General features: G+C 38.5%; 1 protein-coding gene across 1 annotated transcript in view; it reads right to left on the reverse strand.

Moving 5' to 3' along the window:
- Window positions 1-703: 703 nt before the first annotated feature.
- Window positions 704-22,619, reverse strand: part of LOC125240660 (multidrug resistance protein homolog 49-like) — a 49,287-nt gene continuing 27,371 nt past the window's right edge. The window contains exons 14-26 of the mRNA XM_048148662.1: window positions 22,369-22,539; window positions 22,159-22,274; window positions 21,210-21,350; window positions 20,759-20,941; window positions 18,354-18,557; window positions 17,519-17,648; window positions 10,589-10,784; window positions 9,217-9,379; window positions 3,770-3,964; window positions 3,248-3,457; window positions 2,410-2,556; window positions 1,168-1,275; window positions 704-846 (exon numbers count right to left, since the gene is read on the reverse strand). Of these exons, the coding sequence (XP_048004619.1) occupies window positions 1,228-1,275; window positions 2,410-2,556; window positions 3,248-3,457; window positions 3,770-3,964; window positions 9,217-9,379; window positions 10,589-10,784; window positions 17,519-17,648; window positions 18,354-18,557; window positions 20,759-20,941; window positions 21,210-21,350; window positions 22,159-22,274; window positions 22,369-22,539 (1,904 nt within the window). The 3' untranslated portion in view covers window positions 704-846; window positions 1,168-1,227. The remainder of the gene's footprint in view (window positions 847-1,167; window positions 1,276-2,409; window positions 2,557-3,247; window positions 3,458-3,769; window positions 3,965-9,216; window positions 9,380-10,588; window positions 10,785-17,518; window positions 17,649-18,353; window positions 18,558-20,758; window positions 20,942-21,209; window positions 21,351-22,158; window positions 22,275-22,368; window positions 22,540-22,619) is intronic.

Consider the following 22,619-nt stretch of genomic DNA (forward strand, 5'->3'; position numbering starts at 1 on the left):
ATGAACATTGTCAATCCTTTATAAATCATCCTTGGTCGAAATGTATCGCTTTAACGTTTAACGAAGTTAACTTTTTTAGTAACGGATTTAGCGGTGGTCGAAATGCGGCCTGGTAGCGACGTCCTCTGCACAGAGTTTTTCGTGATACCCCATATTAATAAATAATAGTATTTTATGCAACTGACGTTTAAGTGAGATTAAAAAAACGAGTGGCGTGAGTAACAATTTGAAGCGAAGCCGAAAATTGTTAAAAAATACACCACGAGTATTTTTTACTCAGTTAAACACCGGTGCATACAATACTTTTTCTACGACCATGCACTTACTTTCTAATAGTTTTCTAGAATAACTTTCGTGAAATTCGCACTGTTTCCTGTATTTTGACTTGTCGGCCTCCCCTCTGTTCCTGCCTCACCCTGTCGCTCGCACGACACGCGCCCCCCTATATCAATTAAAGGCTTCCTAACAATGTTTTAAGAGCTATATCGTTTGCGTGGGTGAGCGGGGCGCCGGGCCCTGGCTGGCATCTTTTATGTAGGGTTTTAAAGATCTATGCACGACACTGTAAATGACGAATAATACGGCCAGTACGGGAGTAGAAAAAATAATTTAACAATCACCTCAAATCATAAATTCAACTTGCTTAATTTAAAAATCAAGAACCAGGATCAAATATAAATCATACAAAGTATTTAGGAAGTAATATAATTCTTTAACTAAATGACTTTTTTATGTACAAAGAAATACGTTTTCAACTTCAGGCGAGGTGTTGTCCTTTTTCCATTCGGTAGTAGTAGCCCTTCATCTCTATCAGTTGATTGTGGGTGCCTTTTTCGATGATTTTACCTGATAAAAGAAGTATAACAGTCATATTATTAATAATGTTGGAATTGTTAAAAGACGAAATTCAGAGAATGTAGCCAAGAGTATATACGCAACTGGCTCTGTAACACGGCCCCGTAGTCGAATGGCAATGGAATTGAACTCTGCGGCGTAAAATAAGCAAGAGCGATAGAGATAGATAGCTACGAAAGAGATATTATCGTTCGTGCATTCGACTACGTACGGACGAACGATAGAGAGAGACAACTACGATACGATACGGAGCGTCATTGCATTTTTGGCTACCGGCCCAGAAATGTAACAAATAGCACTAAGTGTCCTTACCTTTGTCCAGTACACAGATCAGATCGGCGTCCTTAATAGTGGACAGCCGATGAGCGATAGTTATGCACGTCCGGCCTTTCGACGCTTTCTCCAAGCTTCGGTGACAGCCTAAACAACAACATTAAAGATAATACAGATTAGAAGAGTGATGATACAGAGGAAAACTCATGACTTATCGAGAAAGCATGATGATTATTGTGTGTAAAGTCTATGGGAAAAGAGCAGTTACACTGTATAAAACCCCTACACTTCACATTCTGAACAGACTCTTCGTGATTTGTATTGAAAGGTACTATGAAGCAACAAGGAGACAGAGACAGAGGACGTATACAATATTGGACGTCCGCCCGATTCATAGTAGTGACTAGTGAAATATACCTACATAATTATTTACAAATTATTAGACTTATTACAAGGGCATTTTCAGAATTTGGGACCCCCAATTAGCGAAAGTTGTTAACAAAAATTAACTCACTGTCAGTTTTGTGACGATAATTAAAAATGAAATGTCAATAAAAATATTGTTTTTGTGTTCATTAGGTACATAAACTTTAAGCGATAATCTACATTCAGAATGTGAAAAAAGTAAATTTTTAGTCAAATTTCATGCTTAATTGTCGTCACAAAACTGACAACGAGTTAATTTTTGTTAACAACTTTTGCTAATTGGGGGGACCCAAATTCTGAAAATGCCCACATATAGTATTCGGACTCGTTTGAGTCGTTTGCACAGGAAGAATCCACCAATTGCCACAATTTGGGTAGTAGTCGGTGTCGGCTCGCGATCATGGTTTATATGTATATGTATTAATCAAGGACTATAATATAATACCGGGACAGACAAAGCCCATACAAAAAATCGTACCAGCAGTCAACCAAGCTTACCTAAAACTAGATGACGTTGTTTTGCAGCCTGGAAGTGGCCAAAATCATATTTCCCCCAAATATTTTTGCGTGTTTTTTTTTATAAGAACAAATGACATGTTTCTTTATTTTATTTAATACTTATCATGATATACGTCAATACACATATTGAAAAAAATAAATGTGTACTAGTGTAGGCATCACCAGTGTAGTTATGATAGTATTGAATAGGTGGTGCTAAAAAAATGAGGTACGATTCTTAGTATGAAGATTGTAAATCCTATATAAATGATCCGTGTTGAGTTGTAAGATTGCTGCGCCCTTGCACCCTGCAATATTATATTAAGTCCAGGGTAATGCTTGCTTGTTTGAGTTCACCTTTTCGCTGTTGGCGTCTAGCGCGGAGGTGGCCTCGTCGAGCAGCAGCAGGCGCGGGGAGCGGATGAGCGCGCGCGCGATGCACACCCGCTGCTTCTGCCCGCCCGACAGCTGCGCGCCGCTCGCCCCGAGGTTTGTATCGTATCCCTGCCGACCATGTACGTCAATCAAACAACCACATCTTTGCGCTTATTAGGTGCCTAACAGTTGTGCCTATTTATTGATTCGTTCAGCGCTCCAAACGTCATTATTGAATGTGGTAAGAATTTGGAGCAACGTTTTTAGAAACACGTCGTTGAAACAATATAGGTTAGACATGTTTTTATTTTTCAGTTTCCGTAGATTTCAGCTATATGAATTGTGCATAGTTTTTTTTTTTCATTAATTTCGACACGTCGAGGCTCGGTATCCCCTTAGAGGGTTTTCTCACCAAAATAATTGACGCCCTGTGAACCTTGTGATTTTAAACAGTGAAGGTCCTTTAGGTATACTTAGTACTTAAAATAGAGAAATCTTAATACTTATTGATAATTGTCTTTTGGCAACCGTAATTGTCACTTTAACGAATGTAACTTTTGTCAATTAACATTTGGCCTAAAATGTATGTGCCTAACTGTAACATGAGTAATAAAAAAGTATTATTTCTTCACATTTAAATATATGCATGCATAACCTTAACGAAAATCCTGAAAAGTTTTTAGAATTAAGTATCATATGATTAATGATAAACTGACAATCATTAAATTATGACTTGTAATAATTATGTCAAACAGAGAGATCCGATTGAAAACTCAACACAATACCTACTTACCCATAATGTGCAAATATGGAAGCAAACCTGCGGTAAAGATACGATGAAGTCGTGTATGTTGGCCTGCTTGGCGGCGGCGACCACCTCGTCCATGGAGGGCGCGCGCGCGTTGTCCCCGTAGGCGATGTTGTCGGCGAGCGAGCGGTCGAACAACACGGGCTCCTGCTGCACCACGCCGAGCTGCCGCCGCAGCCGCGGCAGCGTCAGCGACCGCCGGATGTCTCGCCCGTCCAACTCCTAACCAAACGTACAAATCGTTTATCAGCAAATTAAGACTGAATATGTTTAGTTTTGTATGTTATTTTATTAAGTTTGGTGTCTAGTTATGATTAAATTGATTAAAGAAATAATATTTATTGAAAAACTTTCTATTACATTGCGCAGACTGTAAGATCATATCATAAGCAGAAGAATTCATTTTAAATTGGTATTGGTATTAATAATAATAATAATTGGTCCCACGTGTAAAGTAGGCTTAGTTAGGTACCTATAGCCTATAGTAGTCTGTTTCAAGAGTGTGTGTAGGTCACAACTTTTGTCCCAACTTACGACAGTCCCCGAGTCAGGATCGTAAAAGCGCTGCAGCATCTGCAGCACGGTGGACTTGCCGCAGCCGGAGGCGCCCACCAGCGCCACCGTCTTGCCGGCCTCCACCTGCAGCTCCAGCCCGCGCAGCACGGGGATGTGCGGCCGCGTCGGGTACCTGAACTCAGCTTCTTTGATTCCGAATTTACCGGTAGCAGACTATAAAAGACAAGCAATCCATTACCCTAATTATGGACAAAGATTCAATGCCAAACATAGAGAGAGATCATCATCATCATCAATTCATCGTTTAAGCCTCCAATCGTTCATTACAGCTTTATTTATTCAGTGATTTACTAAATATAAGTTGTTTTAATGTATTTTGTTATATTTCTTTGTTTCGCTAATCCCTTATTGGGTAAAAGTCTCATTAGTGCCTAGGCAAAATTTACTTTTCCTATTTCTGAGCTAGAAATAGAAATGGCTTGAGATTTTCCTAAGATGGAGAGAATGTATAGGTACAAGATTTTAGCTTCGCATTTTTGATGTAAAACAATCAAAAAACAGTATACTTATGCCTTTTTTTAATTTTTGGACATTTTTTTTTTAATTTTGTTTTACTATTTTTGAATGTAGGTACTAGCTGCAAAAGTGCATCGCGAATTTATCAATGTTTTCATTCATAATTTCTGCGTGCAATTTTGCAGCTCACTGTACCTATTTAAGTGTTTAAAAAAAAACAGATCGGGGCGTGTTTGGTCCTTCTTCTCAGAATCACCAGCTGATTCGATCCCGACGATAAAAAAAATGTGTCTTCATGTTTTTCCTTTACGTCACGATTTTAGTAACTTACCTACTACGAGCGTGACATATTGGAAAATTTGGAAACTTGAATTTGACCTCATTTTTGAAAGGTTTACTTCTCACTTTTTGACACCGTCAATGAGGATAACTTGAGATTATATTGGGTTGGTAAGAAAGTAATGAGCGATCGATTGAATTCCACATAAAATTTTTGAGAGAGTTCTAGAATCTTCTGTGGTCGAAAGTATATAAAGGGCGAGTCGCACAGTTTCTCGTCAGTCATTCACTAGCTGTCGCCGAGCTAATACACCGTGTTTCACTTAATACTAAAAACCTGAAAACAGTTTGTTCAGAATCGAGAGTAGAATCGATTGAGCTATATCTTGATGGGGGTAATATTTTTATTTAAATTAGTATTATTGGTTATTTTTTACGTGCCTATTCTATTGTACTCGTAAGACAACATTGTGTATATCGCATTGCTAGAGGTTGTTTACCTTTTTCAGTATTTAGGGGTATTAATACTGGCTGGTTACTTGGACGATTATTTTTTCCGCTACGAGTTTGACGTTGTTTGTCAGTTTAATCTTAATGTTTATCATAAGTCATAACAAATTGAACTCGTACCTAATTACAACCTTGTCATTTTGAATATTGGGTTTAAATTTGCTTACTGCGATTACCTGTCCAATTTGAAGTTTACTGTGACAAAGCTTTAAAGTGTTTTACAGTGACATCTTAGCTGTCTATTAGTAAACCTTATGTCGTTGCAGTAACGTACACAAATAAATAGTTTTATGCTTTATGGTGGAAGTTAGCAATTATTTTATTGAGTGTAGAACTAAAAGTCAAGTAGAACTGTACAGAAAATTAAAAATTCAATTAAAAAAAAAGTAACCATCAGATTAAAAGATGAATACTCTCGATGAGTTTAAAAAAATAAAAATCAGTTGGGGTGTCTGAGGTTTTGAGTGTTACCGGAAACACGTTGTATAAGGAAGAAAATGGACGAATTAAAAGTGCATGTAAGGCATTGCTTACTACTTATATGAATTTCAGTCTGGCCATTCAGCCGCCGAAGCAGTGCGTAATATATGTCAAGCGTGTTGCTCCTGAAGTTGTGTCTGAGGCCACGGCGAAACGATGGTTCCAGCGGTTTCGTAGTGGCGACTTTTCATTATCAGATCAACCTAAGTCTGGTCGACCGGTGAAGATTGATGTAGCCAAATTAAAAACCTTAATTGAAGGAGATCCGAGGCTAACGAGTCGTACTCTTGCTACCGAGTTAGGCTGCTCTCATGTCACCATAGAAACACATTTACACGACTTGGGAAAAAACTACAAATACAGTGTTTGGATACCGCACGAACTTGATAGAGATCAACTAAACCGCCGTGCCGATATCTGCTGCATACAACTTCTGTCTTTTCGCCGCACATTCAACTGGTTGGACCATCTTATCACTGGAGATGAAAAATGGGTCTTATATATAAATCACACACGCAAACGTCAGTGGCTAGCTCCCACAGAGAACCTCCTATAGAGTAGCATTCTTGTATATTTTGTTCGCGATACGAGTCACCAGTGCCAGGGGTGCGAGGAGCGGGCGGGGAATGTGTTAAGCGCTCTGTGATTGGCCTTTTCAAGGACGGCGGGCAGTCGCGCCAGATGAAAGGGACTGTCCCTCTACTGACGCGTAAGTGGCCAATGTAAGTTGACCTATGCCGGCTCTGAATAAATTATAAATATGACTTTTATGTGGAATGTAATGACGTCTGTTTTTAAATTTGAGCTTCTTGTTACCTTTCCACACCATTTCACACTACAGGTGGACATCTTTAAGACATCAAAATACCCTTTTTCAATTTTTTTACTGCGAAAAACACGCGCTGCTTTCGGGTCTGTTACTTGGTCGCTACTGATCGGGCACGGCGAGCGCCCGCGCTTATATCAGTGCAAATACTAGGAAGGCTGGCGACCGCGAGTCGTCTTGTAATGGATGTCTATAGGGGTTGGTCTGTGCTAGCTCCAAACGAAAAAGGAATAGAGGCACCAAAAACAGAGCCTCACCCGAAAAAAGTTATGCTGTCCGTTTGGTGGGATATTCATGGTATTATTCACTGGGAACTCCTACCAAGTGGAATGACTGTTACCGCATCAGTATACTGTAATCAGCTTGAAAATTTAAACCAAAAAATCTGTCAGAATCGTCCACAGCATGCTAAAGTTTTTTTCTTACACGACAATGCTCGCCCACACATTGCAAAAGTGACTCGGCCAAAGCTATTGGAGCTAGGTTGGAAAGTGATACCTCATCCACCGTACTCTCCAGACTTGGCACCTACGGATTACGCATTGTTCAGATCGCTAAGCAATGCCTTGAATGAAAAAAAGTTCGATGATCAAGCCCATCTACGACAGTACATAGCTGAGTTTTTTGAATCTAAACCTAAGAACTTCTTCGCCGATGCTATTCATTCTTTACCAGAACGATGGAGACAAGTAGTAGATAACGAAGGCCGTTATATTTTTGATAAATGATTAAAATAATAAATTAAATAAAAATTACAATATTGGTTAGGATTCGCTCATTACTTTCTTACCAACCCAATAGGTTAGTTTCCTACTAGTCAAATCAGCTTCTTTTTATGAACTGTCAAAACGATTTGCTAATATGAAATTACTATGAAATACTGAGGAGTGACGTCACGGTCAATTCATTTACTTTATATCTTTCTCTTTGACTTATTAAATAAAAAGTATGTTTAAAAATAAGTACCGTCCATATTTTTCTACTAATTATTTCGTGCACTGCATAAAATATTTTATTTTAAGTATAGGAAACCAGCCTATTCTCCATAATGGCGTCAACACCGTTAAAAAGGTCTTTTGTACTGGGTAACCATATTTTTTTTTTATTGGTAATAAGTAACTCTGAAACTAGGCGATATCCAGAAAAGTTTATATGATGACATTATATCAAAATTGTGTCAATTCAACAAAATTTTTGAAAAAATAGTCACTAGCCAGCTTTCTCAAGTAGTTAAAAACCATATCAGCCCCAATCAACATGGTTTTTTCAAAGGTCGGTCGGTAGACACTAATCTCTTAACTTTTACCAATGATATTTTAGTCGCAATGGATGGAGGCTCATGTGTAGAGGCTGTGTACACTGATTTTGCCAAGGCCTTTGACAAAATTTGTCACAATAAGCTTCTTCTTAAGCTTTGGCACCTCGGGATACACGGAGACCTTTTTCGTTGGATCAAATCTTACGTTGAAAATCGAAGCCAATGTGTAGTATTATCAGGTTACACTTCTCAATGGAAAACAATTAGTTCCGGTGTACCCCAGGGATCTCATTTAGGCTCGTTGCTTTTTACGCTATTTATTAACGATTTAGATAAATATATCAAACACTCAAAGGTTTTGCTCTACGCAGATGACACGAAAATTTATAAAGTCATAAATACTGTTGAAGATTATTATTTGCTGCAGGATGATTTAACTAGTTTTGAGACATTCTGTAAAGATAATGATTTATTTTTAAATATAAATAAATGTTCTGTAATAAACTTTACACAAAAAAAAAATAATGCACAATATAACTTCACATTATGTAATAATCACCTGCGTAGAGTAACACTAATCCGTGATCTTGGAGTTCTAATGGATTCTAAACTATCGTTCATACCTCATTTAGATTCTGTCATAAAAAAAGCTTACAAACAACTGGGCTTTATTCTAAGAGTTGGTAAACCTTTTAAAAATAGTACCACCTACAAAATCCTTTTTAACAGTTTTGTTCGCAGTCATCTCGAGTTTGCTAATACAGTATGGAAACCTTATCATAATATCCATATTGAACGACTAGAACGGATACAGAGAAAGTTCCTTAAAACTCTTGATTTTAGAACTGGTCACACACATGTTAGTTATAGCGAATCTCTAATCCACCATAAATTTCAAACACTCAGTAACCGTCGAGATATCGCAGATTCCGTCTTACTCTATAAAATTATGCGCAATGTATTAGATGTCCCCTCACTACTACACCAAATACAGCTCAGAGTTCCCCGTAGACGTCAGCGCCACTGTCAGAAGAAAAGATTATTCTCGATTCCCAACAGTAGAACGTGTTATGCACAAAATATGTTCATAAGACGTGCCTGCAAACTATTTAACGAAAATGCCAAGCTTTCTAACATAGATATATTCACTTGTTCCATCAATACTTTAAAACGTGCTTTTGTTTAGGTAATAAGGTACCTTTTCCTTTTCTTACGCTCTCAAATGTTTAGTTTTGGTTAAGTAACATTTAAAAAAAAACAGACTGTGATTTTATGTAACAAATTAATGAAACTCTAGGTCTATATACTTTAACAATATTGTATAAGTACTGTTTGTAAACGACTGTATGTTTCTAAAATATAATAAATAAATAAAATTATAGTCTCTAAGGCCCACTTGCACCAACCACTTAACTCAGGGTTAGTGAGCCATTTTCGTTGGTGCAAGTGGCCCTAAATGTGGTCAGTAATACACTGTTGAAATATTTCGAGTTGTTCGGGCCCACGGCAACTGAGATATTTCCTGAAATTCACTTCCTCAATTGACGATACAATGAGGTGATTTTTTTATTAGTTGCATCATGTTATGTTACTGACCCAGTGCGGGGAGTCGTTGACGCCGGGCTCCGTGGTGACTTGCGGGTGGCGGTGAACGACGGACAGGATGCGCGCGCCGCAATCCTTGGCTGCCTGGAAGCTGGGCGCGTACACCAACGATTGGCCCAGCATGTATGCGCCGTACATTACTGCCTCTGTTACCCTGTCAGCGAGCAGATGCAATCAATTAAGCTAATCAATAAGTAAGCAAGGTACAGCATGTCAATTTCGACTGGGGAGCAAATGCAACTGATCCATTTTTTTCCAGGTTTTACAATGGTTGCATTATTAATTAGAGTGTCCTAGTTATATAATATAGCACGCGTGTTCAGCGGATACAGGCGGAACTCAACTTAATAGTGTAATAATGGAAAAAATGGATCAGTTATAATTGCCCCCCAGTCGGGATTTGTCCCGCTGTACCTTACGTGATATAAGGAATATTGTCATCCTAAGCGACATTTTTTTTTCAATGTTTTATTGCATTTTCCTAAAGGTCACAAGGTTCGATTTCACGAGATATCTAAAAATAAAAATTTATTGAAAAGAACTTTATAAGGCTACTATTAAGACGATACAGGAGGGCTCAATTCTCCATACAAACGTTCTCGACTATTTACTCCCTGGTTTTCGAAGATAGATTTTTTCAACACAGATTATTATTATTTTTATCTGTGTCGGGCAGTTTTGATTTTTTTGATATTCTTATTTTTAAAGACGCTAGAGGCCATCAAAAATTTGCAAACATGGCCTTATTGATAATGGCGCAAAAAAAGGTGTGATATTCAAAATTAGTAACAATTAAAAAATTGTTTAAAACATAGTAAATACGCGATTAAGTCCCGTTTGCAATTTTAAATATAGTAACAATTAGCCAAAAAGACTAAACGGTCCGACACAAATTAGGGAACGTACCCAAACTACGTGACACGTTTAGGGGGGTCGTCAAAATACTACGCATCTTGATGATCAGTTCTTTTCATATACTACGCTTGGACACGCAGGGGGGGAGGGGGGCAAAAAACGGCACAAATATGGTCACGTAGTTTGGGTATGTTCCCTTATTTCATTGTTATTCAGATTCTCAAGTTTCGATTGATTAAGTTTTGAAGGAGGAAACAGTCGAGAGCGGAACCTCGATTTTAAAGATTTTTTCGGTATATCTTTTAACTGAGTTGTTCTGAATGGATATTTTTTTTCGATAAATCTAATTAAAAATTCCCTAATTGAAATGCTCCTTTGCATTTTAGCATTTTCGCTCCTGCAGCGTCTTAACTTCTCTGGCGTTATCGAAAATAAATGGCATTTTAATACTTTTATACTGGAGCTGATGAACGTATAACTAAAGACAGAAAGTGTGAAAGTGTATTACAAGAAGACGATGGAGAAGGCGAGCCCCTCGTAGGCGACGAGCGTGGCGCCGTAGACGACGACGCTGCAGAACGCCATGAAGGGCACGTACACGCCCAGGCCCAGCACCAGCCCGCGCCAGCGCCCCTTGCGCGCCACGGCCGAGCACGACACCACCAACTCCGCTTCAAACTTCTTTATGAAATTATCTTCTATGCCTATAACGACAAAAACATAGTGCGTGGAATCCTCCGCGCGGTAGAAGTGAAACTTCATATTGTGTTGTTCTTCAAAATTAGAGTTGGCAACACTGAGCGTTAAACGTTTACGTAAGGCCGCATCGGAAAGCCTTAAAATTCATCTTTCTCTTTCAAATATCTGTTTTTGTGTAGGAGTGTCGAAGTTTCTAATGTGTTGGCAACGCGCACGTGACATAATTCCTAGAGTTGCAGGCGTCCATTGACCGCTTTTCATCAGGCGGTTTTATCCGTTTCCATAGTTTTATTTCATGAGTAACTATCGCGGTAACCGAAGACAATATTTTGAACATACCCGTTTTCATACAAATTAAAACTTAAATAAATCCTTATTATATAGAAAACGCTCCGTTCATCTTTTGGCTAAGAAATCAACGACCAACAAGCAATCGACTTGATGTAACTGTACGGACTACAATTGCGTTAATATATTACTTAAATAAAATTGATTAATTTGAAGTAGCTCCTGAAAATATTGCATTAAATTCTTACTGTAGCTATAGAAGTGACTTCGTCGTCACGTGGTATGTTTTTGCCATCCTCATAATACCTGAAAATTGATATTGATACCTACACGTGAATATTTACAATCTACGTGCCAAACCATAACCACTGGCAATATTTAGGAATGTTATTTTTAATCTTACGTGAATGTCACTGTACCAAAGAACCTCCCCGCCACCCGATTGGCGTGAGTTTGGGTTCTTTGGACAAAAGGGCGCTGGTTCTGTCCGGAAATCGGCACCTAAGGAAGATTTTCACCGTTTCGGGGTGCAAAACAAAAATGAAGAGAACTTAAAGGAAATATATATATAAATAAGCCCTACACTCACCCGCGCTTCGTGTTGTAGGTCGCCGCGTAATATGGTACGGCTTTTGCGCTCACCGTATATTAAACTTTATCCGCAGTCCACCACCGCCGTGGACGTCAATTTTCTTCCTTCCACTGACATTATTTTATTCTCTTGTCATAAAATTTTTAAACTTAGTTCCAAATATAAGTAGCGTCTTTTGCGCATGCCCAATTCCCCATACGAAATAAATATATATGATAAAATGATGTGCGAGTGAGACATGACATGTAAACAATTTAGAAACGTTCCGAAACTGGTATTAAAACTAAACAGTCACATTCTCTAATTCGGTGTATTTCAGTGGAGCATTGTCGCGTTTCCTATAAAATAAAATAATTTGTTTGCATCTCAATAGTCACAATACCTTAATGCTTCAGAAAATCATAAAAAGATACATACTCTTCCGAATCACATGACATTTGGTCCAATGACGACTCCAATGGTTTGATTTTCAAACTCTGTTCTAAATCTCTGAAATATGTGTCCATTACCAAATATTGAAATAAATTTTGTTTAATAAAACCTTTTTAATACTGTTAATTATTAAATATACGTTGTATGATGTTAAATTTAATTATATAGAAAGGTATAGGTACTTGTTAGTTTTTTATTTTATTTATTTATTTATATCTCCATATTCCAGGACGTTAGAACTATTTCAATCAGATGAAATTTTGTCTAGATATCTAAACTCTTTGACAAATACTTTAAAAAAACTCATTTGATTAGACGATGTGACAAATAGTAAGTCAAATGATAATATTTACCTTTTCTTTACCATATTCTTAGCACGTTCAATCATCATAGCCTTTCTTTTTCTGGTTTTACCTGGTTTATTCGCCATTTTATGTAGTGTTTTTCTCACGGATGAGCTTTTTGTGGACTTTGTTTTTAGAAGCAAAAACGACTAACGTCCTACGCTTGTGGCCGGTGACGGCAGAGTGAAGGGGCAGCGATCTCATACAAAAATGCTTGCGCACTAGCTTATTCTATAAGGACGTATGCGGAAAAACGGTTTTTACCGCTTATAGTATAGAAAACAACAATTATTCGATAAATCACAGTGATATTATTGAAGTGTGTGTTGCGACTAATCTACATGGTAAGTTTAAAGCTTTAAATCCGCCCCATTTGTCTGTACCAACCAAATCTTTGTAAAAAAAGAGTCATCTTTGAGCCGAAAATCTCTGCTATGAAAGTTAAATAATCGTGTAACGACGATTACAATAATGTAGTAAATATCCTCAATAGTAAAATTGTCATTCAATATTCTAATCGGTTGTGTAATTACTGAGATACATTGGTATATCTGCCGCTAATATATACGCTACCACGTCTTAATTTGACTCTTAGACATTGTGAGAATACGAAATTTGAGAAGTAGGTTTAAGTCATTTCGAGTTTTAGACATTATGAGACTAATCTGGTTTGGTATTGCGACGTTATAGGAATAGGTATGATATTATAAAATTTGGTTGTAAATAACCGTAATCAGAATCCTAACAGTAGGGGAAACTGGGGACACTTGATCCCCACTTTGATTTTATGATCTTACGTGTACATTTTCTAACAAATATAGCACGTGTATAGAACAAACGGTGCATAATTTAACCAAGTACCTGTTTATCGGTAATTAGGATTATACCATGTTATTTATAAAAGTTAGTGAAGTAAAACTGGTATAACAGGTTTGCATCAAGTATCCCGTATGTAAGGGAGCATGGTTTAGTTACATAAATAGGTGAGGATCATGTATCCCATAGGGACACGTGGGTCATTAGATAGAAGTAAATGGCTACATCAAGTGTGAGTTTTATTTTCCCTCCCAATAATAATCTGATAATTTAGTAGTGAACTTAAGGTAATTAATTACGGCTCATAATCAGTAATAAGACGATAATTTTTTTGAACTTTTACCTCAGTAGGATCATGTCTCCCGTAGAAAGAAATGCAATAGTGATAAGGTGGAATTAAGTTAAAATTTATTTGAAGCTGGTCCATTTACGTAAATATAGCCTAAATATTTACGTAAATAAATCAATCAGTCTTGATTACAAGTTACTAACTAATATTGTATTCAGCTGTACCATCTGTCCCACATTGTAAGGGATACACGATCCACCTATTTGGACGGTGGATCAAGTCTTAGACTAAACGATGCATAATTTAACCTCCTGGGGTCCGAAGTGATAATACTAGGACAAAATCAGTTTGCAGTGAAAACCCAAGTATCAAAATATATACTTGGAGCAAAGACCCAACGTGATAGTACTAGAACAAAATATTTACACCCACCAGGTGCGTTTGAATTACCCGCCATATCACTTTTACGTTACTGGTTAGTCTGTGGATATATTTGGCATTGTGGCAGCACTGCTTAAAGTGAGCGGGAAGGGATATTTTCGGATTTCTGTCACAAAACGTTGCAGCAATGACACGTGAAACGAGAAGAGGTTAGTTTAACTTATTATTATCTTTTAAATCTTTATATTATACTGACTGTAATTAGTTTTATTTTCGAGAAAAAGAAATAAATTATTCGTAAATACTCTTAACTTAATTTTGTATATTTGAATATGAATTTTGTGTGAAAATGTATTTGTACTAGTACTAGTACGCTGGGCAGTTATACCATAATTTGCCTTTCATATTGGTTTACTATCCTTCTTACTCTAATGTGTTTACGTGCTCGTGTGATAAAGAAAACAATAGATATTTACATAATAAAACAACTTAAATTGTACTAGTATTAGGCTGTCGGGCTTATAAAGTTATTTACAGCTTTAAAATTACTCATGTGTTGGAATTACTCCAGCCGTCTGATTTTGAAGACGACGAAGATAATCCTTTTGGAGGAAATGATACAGATGACGAGTACATTTCTGGTGGGGACAAGGCCAGCGAAATTGACAGCGATAGACATATCAGTTCCGAATAAGAGCCTGTCAGTCTGAGCCCTCCACCGGCCCCGAAAATTTTTCAAGGACGAAGTCGAGGTGGCGATTTTAAATTTCGGTTGTAAAACATGCTATTTTTTGTATCTTAAATGATAAAAGTGATAACTTAGTTGATCTCTACTAGTAAAAAGTGTCAAAATTATGGTTTTCTGTAAGATTTTTAAGAGTGATTGATGTGCATTTATTATAAGTAAAAGCCCAATGTGATAAATATAGAACAAAAGATTTTGGTGTTTTTTTTTAATTCCCTGGCAAGCACCGTAGACCGCATCATCACTTACCATCAGGTGTGATCGTGGTCAAACGTCTACCTATCTATACTAAAAAAAAAAAAAAAAAGCCTAAACCGTTATTATAACACCCCTAAAATATGAGACTTGTATTTGTTACGATTAATCAGATATGAACAATTTTTGGTCTGGGCGTTCAGTACTTCATTAATTAGTTCTAATATTAGGACATTGGGTCTTCCTCGGAAGTACCCTCTAAAAATTTGGGCCGTAGGAGGTTAACCAAGTACCGGTTTATAGGTAAAAGGATTATATAATATTATTTGTAACAGTTGTTGAAGAGAAACTAGTAAAACAGGTTTGCACCAAGTGTCCCGTATGCAAGGGAAGGATGTTGGACGTCCTAATCCGAGGCGGATCATGCCTCCCATAGTAAGGGAGACATGGTTTAGTTATATAAAATATGGGAGGATCTTGTGCACCATAGTCAGGGACACATGGGGTGATCTAATGAAACTAAATTGTTGATATAAAGATATCTAACCAAAATCGAAAATAGCATAAAATAACGTTTACAAAATTATGTTTTAGTATTAAAAGAAAAAGAATATCTTAAATAAATCAAATATAGTATACATAATTTTGTTTGATATTCTATGGTATTCTATGCTAGACATGGTCCCCTTAAGGGAGACTTGATCCTTGGTGATCATGTCTCCCGCAAAAAAATGTACCAAGTCTCCTTTATAGTATTAGGTTAAGAATTATTTCGTAAGCAAAGTTATACTTTAGATAAACGCTATTTTTCAATCAAAACGCATGGCTAATCAAATATCTTACAAAATGAAACAGTTTCTTCTGCAAATCTATACTTTTTTGTAATAAATAAAAGCCTACAAATACTCATCAAAATGCTCTTGCGCCGCCATAGAACATGTGAAGACCTGTCACTTTGAAACGTCATATAGTTGACACATCCGACTGTGAAAAAAAGTTTGCCCGTACCATAGACAAAAAGTGTTGCTAGCTAGTGTTATTTAGGAATTTTAATTAAATATTTTGCAACTATTATTTTTTGTTATATTTTTGGCTACTAGGCTAAGATCTAAAACCCAATATATACTTTGAATTTGATAGTTTTTGGTGTCATCTATTAATTTATTTCCCGGGTCCCGAAACAGATGCCTTGGCCAATTTCAACGTTTTAAGTTATCAGTTGCTTTAATTCTCTATTTATATTATGCGTATGACATGATCTTGTTTAGGTATTAAATAAAAACCGGCCAAGAGCGTGTCGGGCCACGCTCAGTGTAGGGTTCCGTAGTTTTCCGTATTTTTCTCAAAAACTACTGAACCTATCAAGTTCAAAATAATTTTCCTAGAAAGTCCTTATAAAGTTCTACGTTTGTGATTTTTTTCATAATTTTTAAACATATGGTTCAAAAGTTAGAGGGGGGGGACGCATTTTTTTCCTTTAGGAGCGATTATTTCCGAAAATATTAATATTATCAAAAAACGATCTTAGTAAACCCTTATTCATTTTTAAATACCGAATCCAACAATATATCGTTCCACGTTGGGAGTTGGAATTAAAAAATATCAGCCCCCACTTTACATGTAGGGGGTACCCAATAAAACATTTTTCCATTTTTTATTTTTGCACTTTGTTGGCGTGATTGATATACATATTGGTACCAAATTTCAGCTTTCAATAGTGCTAACGGTTACTGAGATTATCCTGGACGGACGGACGGACGGACTGGACGGACGGACGGACGGACGGACGGACGGACAGACAGACATGGCGAAACTATAAGGGTTCCTAGTTGACTACGGAACCCTAAAAACTGAACAAAGTAATATCATATCAAATATCATGCACATTTTTAATTGTTTCCTCACGACCACCGGTCTAATGTAGGTAGTAATCTGTCCGGTGCAGTGCAATTGATGGTCTTGGGTTCGAATCCCGGTATGTGCATTTATTTTTGTGATAAGCACATACATGTTTTCTTGAGTCATGATTTCATGAATAAATATAAAATATAAGTAGTCACAGTCGTTTCCGAATATATCTATACGTTTTCGCAACTTTTCCCACATATCATTGCCTTCATCAGAACAGTGCCTTAAACGAGCAAGTAAGTTCATCTTATTCAATAACTTTCATCTAGTGCCTTTATTAAGTAGGTATTTTGCCAAATTAGTATGCAACAGCCAAACAAGTGTCAAATTGGAACAAAGCCACGCTTTCAAGTGTGGTACACGGCAAATTAATGTCCAGATAGGGGTAGCAGTGTATGCGTTAACTGTTTCTGTGAGGACGACACAGGAGGCGTGTCATCAAGGGTTTTTGCGTGTCATTCTAAGGCAGCGTCCACACTCATGAGACGCATGTCTTGCGGCGCGGAACGGACGTCTCCGCCACGCCGCCAGGACGTCAAACGCGCCTCCAGGCGTCGCGGCGCGCATAATGAGGAGACGTTTTTTGAATTACATTCAGGCGGCATGGCGGAGACGTCCGTTCCGCGCCGCAAGACATGCGTCTCATGAGTGTGGACGCTGCCTAAAATCGACAGGTTGTTCACCGCTACAGCGAACAGATTCAGTTTTGGAAAATGGAACACGCAACGAATCGGTTATGAGTAAGTTACCCAAGCTCTGCACGGTCCTGATGCCGACGACGGCCTCGGTGGCGACGGAGGTGGCCGACTCCATGGCGTCGCGCTCCTGCTGCACCGACTTCTGCGCCATCATGCCTTCCAGCCAGATGCTGCCCACCATCTGCCACCAAACGGTTGTCCTTATATTACCTACTTACTTCCAAAAGAGAAGTATGGGCGTCGAATGCCATCTCACTTTATGTGGTGCACATCACTGACGTTATACTAAACAAAGACGGTCTATTTAATTGAAAGCAAATACCTACACTGCGGAGAAAACAGCTGCCAAATAATACTAGATTCTACTAGTACCGTTGTGTTCCTGCACATCGTGCCGGTAAGTAAAGTTGCTACCGTTCAACGAGGCTGCGAAGTAACGCTTATGTAACACCTCGAGAGTTGCGAGGGTAGGTAGGAGGGGAGGTAGACTGTATAACATGAGGTGAGTAGTATGCTAGTTTGCCGGGCGGATAGTAAGTCTAAGGACGCTCATACTGTAGGGCGTGAAGCGGGGTGGAGCGTGTGGCGTGCATGTCAAACAATGGAAGCTCAGTATCCTGTGTGCGTAGCCGAATTCACAAACGCTCACGACAATATCTCTTTCGTAGCTATCTATCTCTATCGCTCTTGCGTATTGGCGCGACAGAGCCAGACTGTATTTCTGCCCCGTTTGGTGTCGCAGAAATGCCATTTGGCTACGGGGCCTGACGCTGTATAGAATATATGCACGCTCGCCCGCCCCACTGCACGCCCCGCCGAACGCTCCGGTTCGGGCGTCCACTCAACCCTTACATTAGTGTAAAAAAGTATTGAAAAACATTCATACTAAAGGCAAGAACGCGGCGCCGAGTAGCGCGAGCTTCCAGTTGTAGCTGATGGCGAGCAGGAAGCCGATGACGACGGAGCTGACGCCCTGCAGGATGAGCCCGATGCGCAGCCCCGTGGCGCCCTGCACCTCCGCCGTGTCGCCGCTCAGCCGCGCGCACAGCGCCCCCACTGTGTTGCTCTCGCGATCGAAGTACCCTATTTCCTTGGGACAAATTACAAATTCATTTTATATTAGATGTAATATCGTCACTAATTTGAAAAAAACTCGAAGCTTTTTCTGTCATTGAAAAATCAGACCATAAGAGTGCATAAGGAGTTATTGCGTTTCAATATTGCAGTGTGAGATACGAGATTTTTCCAAAGTAGTGACGATATCTAACAATGCGTTTTTAAGGCTGGTTTAGCTTTGTATAATTTTCTTGAGATAGAATGGTAAAAGAAATATACTTATTGTTTTGAGACTTCATAAGTAGGTATCAAAGACATATATAACTCCGTATAGACAGATAAAGTCTAAGAAAAAAACGTACCTCAGTACAATAGGAAAAAGGTACGGTTGCCTAGATGGCATTACACCTTTGGGGTCCGCTCAGCTAGATGGCGCTAATATTAATATTTGACATTTTAACACATATCAAGCCAAGTATATGGCCCAAATTGTCAAAACTGAGGTTCAAAAGTTTTAAGCCTATGTCAAGAGATGGCAGTCTATGCACTGTGATTACACATTTTACTTCGACAGTAACTCTATAATACTCGATCCTCTTTGGTAGGTATGTATTGGGTTGGTAAGAAAGTAATGAGCGATCGATTGAATTCCACATAAAATTTTTGAGAGAGTTCTAGAATCTTCTATGGTCGAAAATATATAAAGGGCGAGTCGCACAGTTTCTCGACTTTCTCGTCAGTCATTCGCTAGCTGTCGCCGAGCTAATATAAGGAAGAAAATGGACGAATTAAAAGTGCATGTAAGGCATTGCTTACTATATGAATTTCAGTCTGGCCATTCAGCCGCCGAAGCAGTGCGTAATGTATGTCAGCGTGTTGCTCCTGAAGTTGTGTCTGAGGCCACGGCGAAACGATGGTTCCAGCGGTTTCGTAGTGGCGACTTTTCATTATCAGATCAACCTAAGTCTGGTCGACCGGTGAAGATTGATGTAGCCAAATTAAAAACCTTAATTGAAGGAGATCCGAGGCTAACGAGTCGTACTCTTGCTACCGAGTTAGGCTGCTCTCATGTCACCATAGAAACACATTTACACGAGTTGGGAAAAAACTACAAATTCAGTGTTTGGATAAGTACCGCACGAACTTGATAGACATCAACTAAACCGCCGTGCCGATATCTGCATACAACTTCTGTCTTTTCGCCGCACATTCAACTGGTTGGACCATCTTATCACTGGAGATGAAAAATGGGTCTTATATATAAATCACACACGCAAAACGTCAGTGGCTAGCTCCAAACGAAAAAGGAATAGAGGCACCAAAAACAGAGCCTCACCCGAAAAAAGTTATGCTGTCCGTTTGGTGGGATATTCATGGTATTATTCACTGGGAACTCCTACCAAGTGGAATGACTGTTACCGCATCAGTATACTGTAATCAGCTTGAAAATTTAAACCAAAAAATCTGTCAGAATCGTCCACAGCATGCTAAAGTTTTTTCTTACACAACAATGCTCGCCCACACATTGCAAAAGTGACTCGGCTAAAGCTATTGGAGCTAGTTGGAAAGTGATACCTCATCCACCGTACTCTCCAGACTTGGCACCTACGGATTACGCATTGTTCAGATCGCTAAGCAATGCCTTGAATGAAAAAAAGTTCGATGATCAAGCCCATCTACGACAGTACATAGCTGAGTTTTTAAAATCTAAACCTAAGAACTTCTTCGCCGATGCTATTCATTCTTTACCAGAACGATGGAGACAAGTAGTAGATAACGAGGCCGTTATATTTTTGATAAATGATTAAAATAATAAATTAAACAAAAATTACAATATTGGTTATGATTCGCTCATTACTTTCTTACCAACCCAATATATAACAGCATAATATTTAGGGCCGGTTGCATCAAACCATCTGTCATCGTTAAAGCGTTCGGTAAATTTTACTGTATGAGAAGTTCCATAGACGTCTGCTGCGTGATGATGATGTGTCTGTCAAATGTGGTTGGTGCAACTGACACTTAGAGACGTTCACAGACGAATATCAAACGAATTTTATTTAAGATGTTACTGAATTTTATGAATCGTATCGGAGCTAGCTGATTTCAAATTACTTAAATTGGCAGTAGGTATTTTCAATAACGTAAGCTATCAATCCTACATGTTCCCTAATAGCAATCATGTAAGCAGACTTCAATATTCAATAAGGCGTTAAAATAGTTGGACGGTCTAACCTGCACGAGTAAACTGGCGAAGTACTGCTGGCGAAGGCGTGTAGTCATCTTCAGGCCTGAGTTGGTGAAGGTGACGCTCTGCAGACACATGGTCACTCCCGCCACCGCCGCCACCACCACAAACAGACCCGAGTACAGATCCGCCATGCTCACTAGATACTCGGGGTCAGAGGACGTGAAAATCTGAAATGAAAAGATTTATATTTTTTGTCATTTTCATTCGGAGTGAAATGGTTATACACCAATAACAATAGGGTTCTCAAAGGTCGGTAACGCATAAGTAGTTCATGGGCGGCGATGACTGCTTCCAATCAGTCGTCAGTTCGTTTGCTGCCTATATCATTAAAAAAATATGGCGGGTGATACCTCTGTGTGCACATGGGCAAGAGCACCATTGCCTTTTCGCACCCCTTACGTTTCATTAAAATGTCAAAAGGATGTCATTACTTACCGCTACAGTGTACCCTAAAAGCACAGCGAACGCCGGGAAGCAAGCACCCTGGATGGTGGCGGCGATGGCTCCGATGGTGAGGAGCGGCCATTCTGGTGCATTCAGCTTCAACAAGTCCCAGTCACTCACGGGTTTCACTTCCTGTAAACAGGATGGATTATGGAGATTTTTTCGCAATAATTTGTTGCAATTTGCACTGACTGGCCCTCTAGCTAAAAGTAAAACTGTTGATGCTCCATATCAAGCTGTAGTTATCTCTCTCTTTCTATCGCTCTTCCGTGTTGGTGCGTCAGAGCCGATTGTGTATCTTTCGTTCGCCTCGGAGTGTCAGCGATTACAGGGCCTGACTGATACGAGTACGGTTCAGGATAACAGGTTTTATTGATTTCAAATGTCTACGTAAAATTCTCTCTTTTGGAGAGAAGAGAGAATTTTACGTAGACTTTTGAATGACATTCTCTATTGGAGAGAAGAGCCTATAAGGCTAGTTTCGTACTAGTCAAATCAGCTTCTTTATAAGAACTGTCAAAAAGATTGCTAATATGGAATTAGGTACTATGAAAGGCGGAGTGACGTCACGGCCAATTCACTTACTTTATGTCTTTCTCTTTGACTTATTAAATAGAAATTATGTTTAAAAATAACTACTGTCCATTTTCTTCTAATTATGTGGTGCTTGATTTCGTGCACTGCATAAAATATTTTATTTGAAGTTATAGCAAACTAGCCTATTCTCTCGCTCTTCCTATTCTCTTTTGGTATTCATCAACCTTATTTACGAACGGATAATGAACATCTTTTTAGCAATAACGCGCGTGGCGAATCAGGAACCCTATACAATTAATTCCTCAAAAATAATTAATTTCCTTTAAAAGTTGGAAGTCAGTTTTCATGGTTTTAAGTAATTTTTCAAAGATATCTCAAATTACTTTTTAATCAAAATACATACCTCCTGGTCGTCCTCTATTTCCCTTATTTCTTCTCCATATCTACGTGAAAAGTTTTGCAAACCATTTGAAACTACTGAGGAAATGGAGCTACGAGGAGTCATCCAGTCACAAGGCTCTGTAACAGAAATGTTGAAATAGGTATCAATCCCATAATGTGACATTGGGCACTTTCGATATAGGTATAACAGAACGTATTTGGGGGTACTTACCTTTTCTACTAGAGTACTGCCTGACTATTCTTTTAGTAGAGCGCCTTTTGATTTCACGGTGAACTTCATTCTCTAGTCGCTCAGAGTTATTTTCTTCTTCTTCGGGTAAAGATTCTGTTACGACCACTTCTTTTATATTACCACTGGCGTTGACTAGTTTATAATAAAAGCCTGAATTGACAAATAATAGATATTAATTTCCAGGAAACTAAATCAACTTGAATTTTCAAGTCATAAATCGAATTATAAAA

The sequence above is a fragment of the Leguminivora glycinivorella genome, chromosome Z, assembly GCF_023078275.1.
Source record: "Leguminivora glycinivorella isolate SPB_JAAS2020 chromosome Z, LegGlyc_1.1, whole genome shotgun sequence".
NCBI lineage: Eukaryota > Metazoa > Arthropoda > Insecta > Lepidoptera > Tortricidae > Leguminivora > Leguminivora glycinivorella.